This window comes from Dermacentor variabilis, chromosome 2 (genome assembly GCF_050947875.1).
Source record: "Dermacentor variabilis isolate Ectoservices chromosome 2, ASM5094787v1, whole genome shotgun sequence".
Taxonomy (NCBI): Eukaryota; Metazoa; Arthropoda; class Arachnida; order Ixodida; family Ixodidae; genus Dermacentor; species Dermacentor variabilis.
The window spans coordinates 112847803-112851566 of NC_134569.1; the positions used below are offsets into that span (position 1 = coordinate 112847803).

Consider the following 3764-nt stretch of genomic DNA (forward strand, 5'->3'; position numbering starts at 1 on the left):
CCCCACACTTACTACAATAGAGTGAAACCCCGCAGTCCAGATTAATTTTATTCATGACGACCGGGTTAGGGTACGTTCGTGTCTGCAGAAGCCTTAATGTGACCTCCTGTGGCCTATTTAATTTAGAATGTGGCAGGGGAAATGCCTTGCGCCCTAAGTAATAGTGCTTGGTGATCTCGTTGTAGGTTAACAGTTGGTCCCAGAACACAGGAGCGGGAGATCCAGCCCCTTCAGGGAGTACACGACACACTAATACTCGTGCCTCCCTGTGCGCCACCTCGTTGAGGTTACGCGGGGCTGCCTCCACTGTCCCCATGTACGCCGGGAACCAAGTAAATGTATGCGAAGTGATATCCCTACGCTGCAGCAGTTTGTTAGCCGGTTCTGCAACAATTTCTCTCGAGAAGGCTTTAATCGCAGATCGCGAGTCACTAAACACCAAAACTCTTCTTGAATCAATTAGTGCTAGAGCAATAGCCACCTTTTCGGCAACCCCCGGACCTTTGGTATAAATGGAATCGGCATTTCTAACGCTCCCTTTGCCATCTACCACCACCACCGAATAGGCTTCTTTCCCATTAATTAAGGCGGCGTCAACAAACGCAGACTCCTCCTCCTGATCCTTTGCCTCACGCAAAAAAGCCAGAGCTCTCGCGACCCTAGCTTCTCCCTACATTGTGCACGGGGTGCACGTTCCGCGGAAACGGACGAACCATGTATTGGCCCTAAGGTTTACGTTCAACTCGTGTAGGGGCGCCCCATCGTGCGACACAGCCACCGATTCTTCAATTGACAAGCAAGACGGCGCGCAGGAGCCAGTGGGGCCCTTGTCTAGGGGTTCCACCCATTGAGCGTTTTATTCTTCAATAAAGTTGTTCTTCTTCTTCTGGTATATTTTATATATTATTTTTAAGAGCTTGGTGGCGCTCCCACGCCACGCGACAGAACTCCCTAGCGGCAGCTGCTTCGTTGACGCGGCCCAGTATGACAACAGCAACAATTTCGCAGTGGTGTCGATCAACCACAGGGGTTCGACCGTTAACGGCGCTTCGGTACGAAGCACGTCGTCGAGTGCGGCCGAGCAAGTGGCCATTGCCTTGGCCATCCGCCCCTTCAGCGTTGGCGCCGTGTTCAAGGAAGCCTGTTGCATCCTCGACGGCAAAAACATCGCCACCCACAATCTCACGTGGTTCCCCGCTCACATGGGATCCATCACGGGAGGCCCCACAAACCTCAACGAGCTGGCCCACACCAAGGCGCGAGGTCTCGCTTTCCGCGACCACGGAGTACTCCCCCGCCGGCCCGCAGTGGTGGAGAACCGAGATCAACCGACCACATACAATGAAATTAAGCAGCACATTTATGTCGGCAGAAGAGACATTCCCCTTCCTCATAAGAAGTTAAGTAGAGCGCAGGCATTGACCCTCAGATTATTGCGAACAGGCTCGTATCCCAGCCCGGCTTTATTCCACAAGCTTTATCCCGACTCTTATGCCAGTTGTTCTTGCAGGCACTGCAATGACTTCGCTATAGCCTAGACCATATGCCCTGGCGTTGCCCCTCGTTACGAGGCACAGAACAAATCAATGAGGACAAGTGGCTCTCCGCTATCAAGAGCCTCGATGCCGGGGCTCAACTATGGGCTGTCCAGAGGGCCCACGATGCGACGGTCGGGCATGGCCTGACTGTCCCAACGTGGGAGCGTCCTGCAGCGCGCTGAGTCGCGTACCTCAGGACTTTCATTAAAGTTTTGCATCCATCCATCCAAGAGCTTGGTTAACGTTAGCTGGGAGAACCTGTATATACGCGCCTCGTGTATAACGCATCAGAATAGGGGAACACGAGTATTCAGTGGTTATTCACAAAGCTCGTCATAAAACCAGAAATATTAATCCCGGAAAGCCGACGTACAGCCGTTTTCAGAACATTTCGGAGCACGGAAAATGAGAACCAGTTAAATTTTCTCGCGACTTCTTCAGAGATTGTGAAATGTACGTCAGGAATGTGATGATTGTATGAAGAAGTATCAACTATACCTTTAGGTTGAAGCACCTATGCCTAAGCTGCGATGAAAAATAGATTTTACTCGAATATGCCGTGTTCCGAAAACCGTGTTCCGAAAACCGTGTTCCGAGGTAGCATTGCACGTTAAGGAAAATTAAAACGACCGGTTCACCTTCATATCTGGCTATGATGAGCACATTCGTACAAACCAATGAAATATTGTTTGAGTAAATAAATAATGAATACTATTAGAATGATTTAATAATGCGATTGGCATTCTTGGGATATACTTCGCACACTTTTCGGTATCTATGGATCCAACCTCCATCACGCAAACATGTGCCGCCGAGTGTGTGCCGCTCCTCCGCGAACCCCTCTGACGCCAGCTTGGGTCGCTTATGTGCCACTGTAGGTATGTGCCGCTCTTCAACGACAGAAAAAAGATATTTTAAAATTTCCCCGGTGCTTGGCGGAATCGAACTCGCGTCATGTATTTTAAGACAATTTCGTCTGACTGCTTATTCAGACACGCGTCATGCGCGGACTTCGCGGCGGCGGCGGCGCTAGATGGCGCAGCGTGTCCAGAGAGAAACGCGAGGGAGGAGCACGGCTGCAGCACGCGCCTCATACGTGACGCGTTTCGGCGGCGGCGATACGGTGTGTCGCTACACAGATTCGATGCTAAGCGCATTAACGTCGACGGTCATCCTAAGATGGTTTCTATCGGCATCTTTTAGGTATGGTTCCCTCAACTACTCACAAGTGAAGACTCATTCTAGTATATATAAAAACGCTAGCTATGGGTTTTGCGTTAAGTTTTCCACACTTCATGCAGACTTTGGAGGCAGCCAAAAAGAGCGCATCAAAATTATACATTAGCAGATGTCGGACTAGACTTCGCCACACGTCACCCATGACGTGTTCCCCATTTTCAGGGAATGCCAACTTGCTGTCACGGACGCTTCTCTTACGACTATGAGAAATGTCGCGGTCGTACACAATGCTTTGGTGCGTTTGCCTGGGAAATTGTTTGCAAAGTCTGTAATTGACTATTCTTGAAATGTAAACTTTGTGGCGCATTCAGTTTTTTCAGAGCACTGAAAAAACTTATTGCGTTGTTCGTAAAATTTAATGCTCTGGAGTACTTGTATTAGTAATCTTCTACAAAGGCTGTGATTAGCCAGCACAGTTAAAGATTTGATTGTATATTATCTACAACAGCAGCATTATCTGCAATTGGTTTTGTCGGCACCGATCTCTTCAAAGAATGTCACCACCCTGAATCGGATCGAGGGAGGAAGAGCGCATTCGTACACCCTAATGCTTCCCTCTGCACCCACTGGCTTTTAAGTTTGCGAGGGGAAGCACGCATGCTTCCCTGCACCAATCGGATCCGCAGCTTTCCCTCAACGCAAACATCAACGTTTCCCTGCACCGCGTTCTACGAAATGCCCCAGACGAAAGGCTGGCGGGATGTTTCACCTTTATTGGCGCGAGCACACACATGAGACAAAAGGTAAAGCACTTGAAGGGACAAGGTATCGATGAGCTGATGGGCGAAGCGATGATGTGGCTACTTCTTCTTTCTGCTGGCCACGTAACCGGCCACGCCGATAGACTTGATGACGTCGATGACTATGTTGTTGAGCAGAATGGCGACGATGAGCGACTTGAACCAAGAGACGTTCGCGTTGTACGTGTACTTGAGGCCAATGGGCACCATGAAGCCCGACAGCACGACGGAGAGTACGAGTGCCACC

At 49.9% G+C, this 3764-nt stretch overlaps 1 protein-coding gene across 1 annotated transcript in view; it reads right to left on the minus strand.

The window, feature by feature from the left end:
• Positions 1-3475: 3475 nt before the first annotated feature.
• The window catches only part of LOC142570408 (uncharacterized), a 50506-nt gene continuing 50217 nt past the window's right edge, over positions 3476-3764 (minus strand). The window contains exon 23 of the mRNA XM_075678793.1: positions 3476-3764. This exon is cut by the window's right edge and continues 72 nt beyond it. Coding sequence (XP_075534908.1) covers positions 3578-3764 — 187 coding nt within the window. The 3' untranslated portion in view covers positions 3476-3577.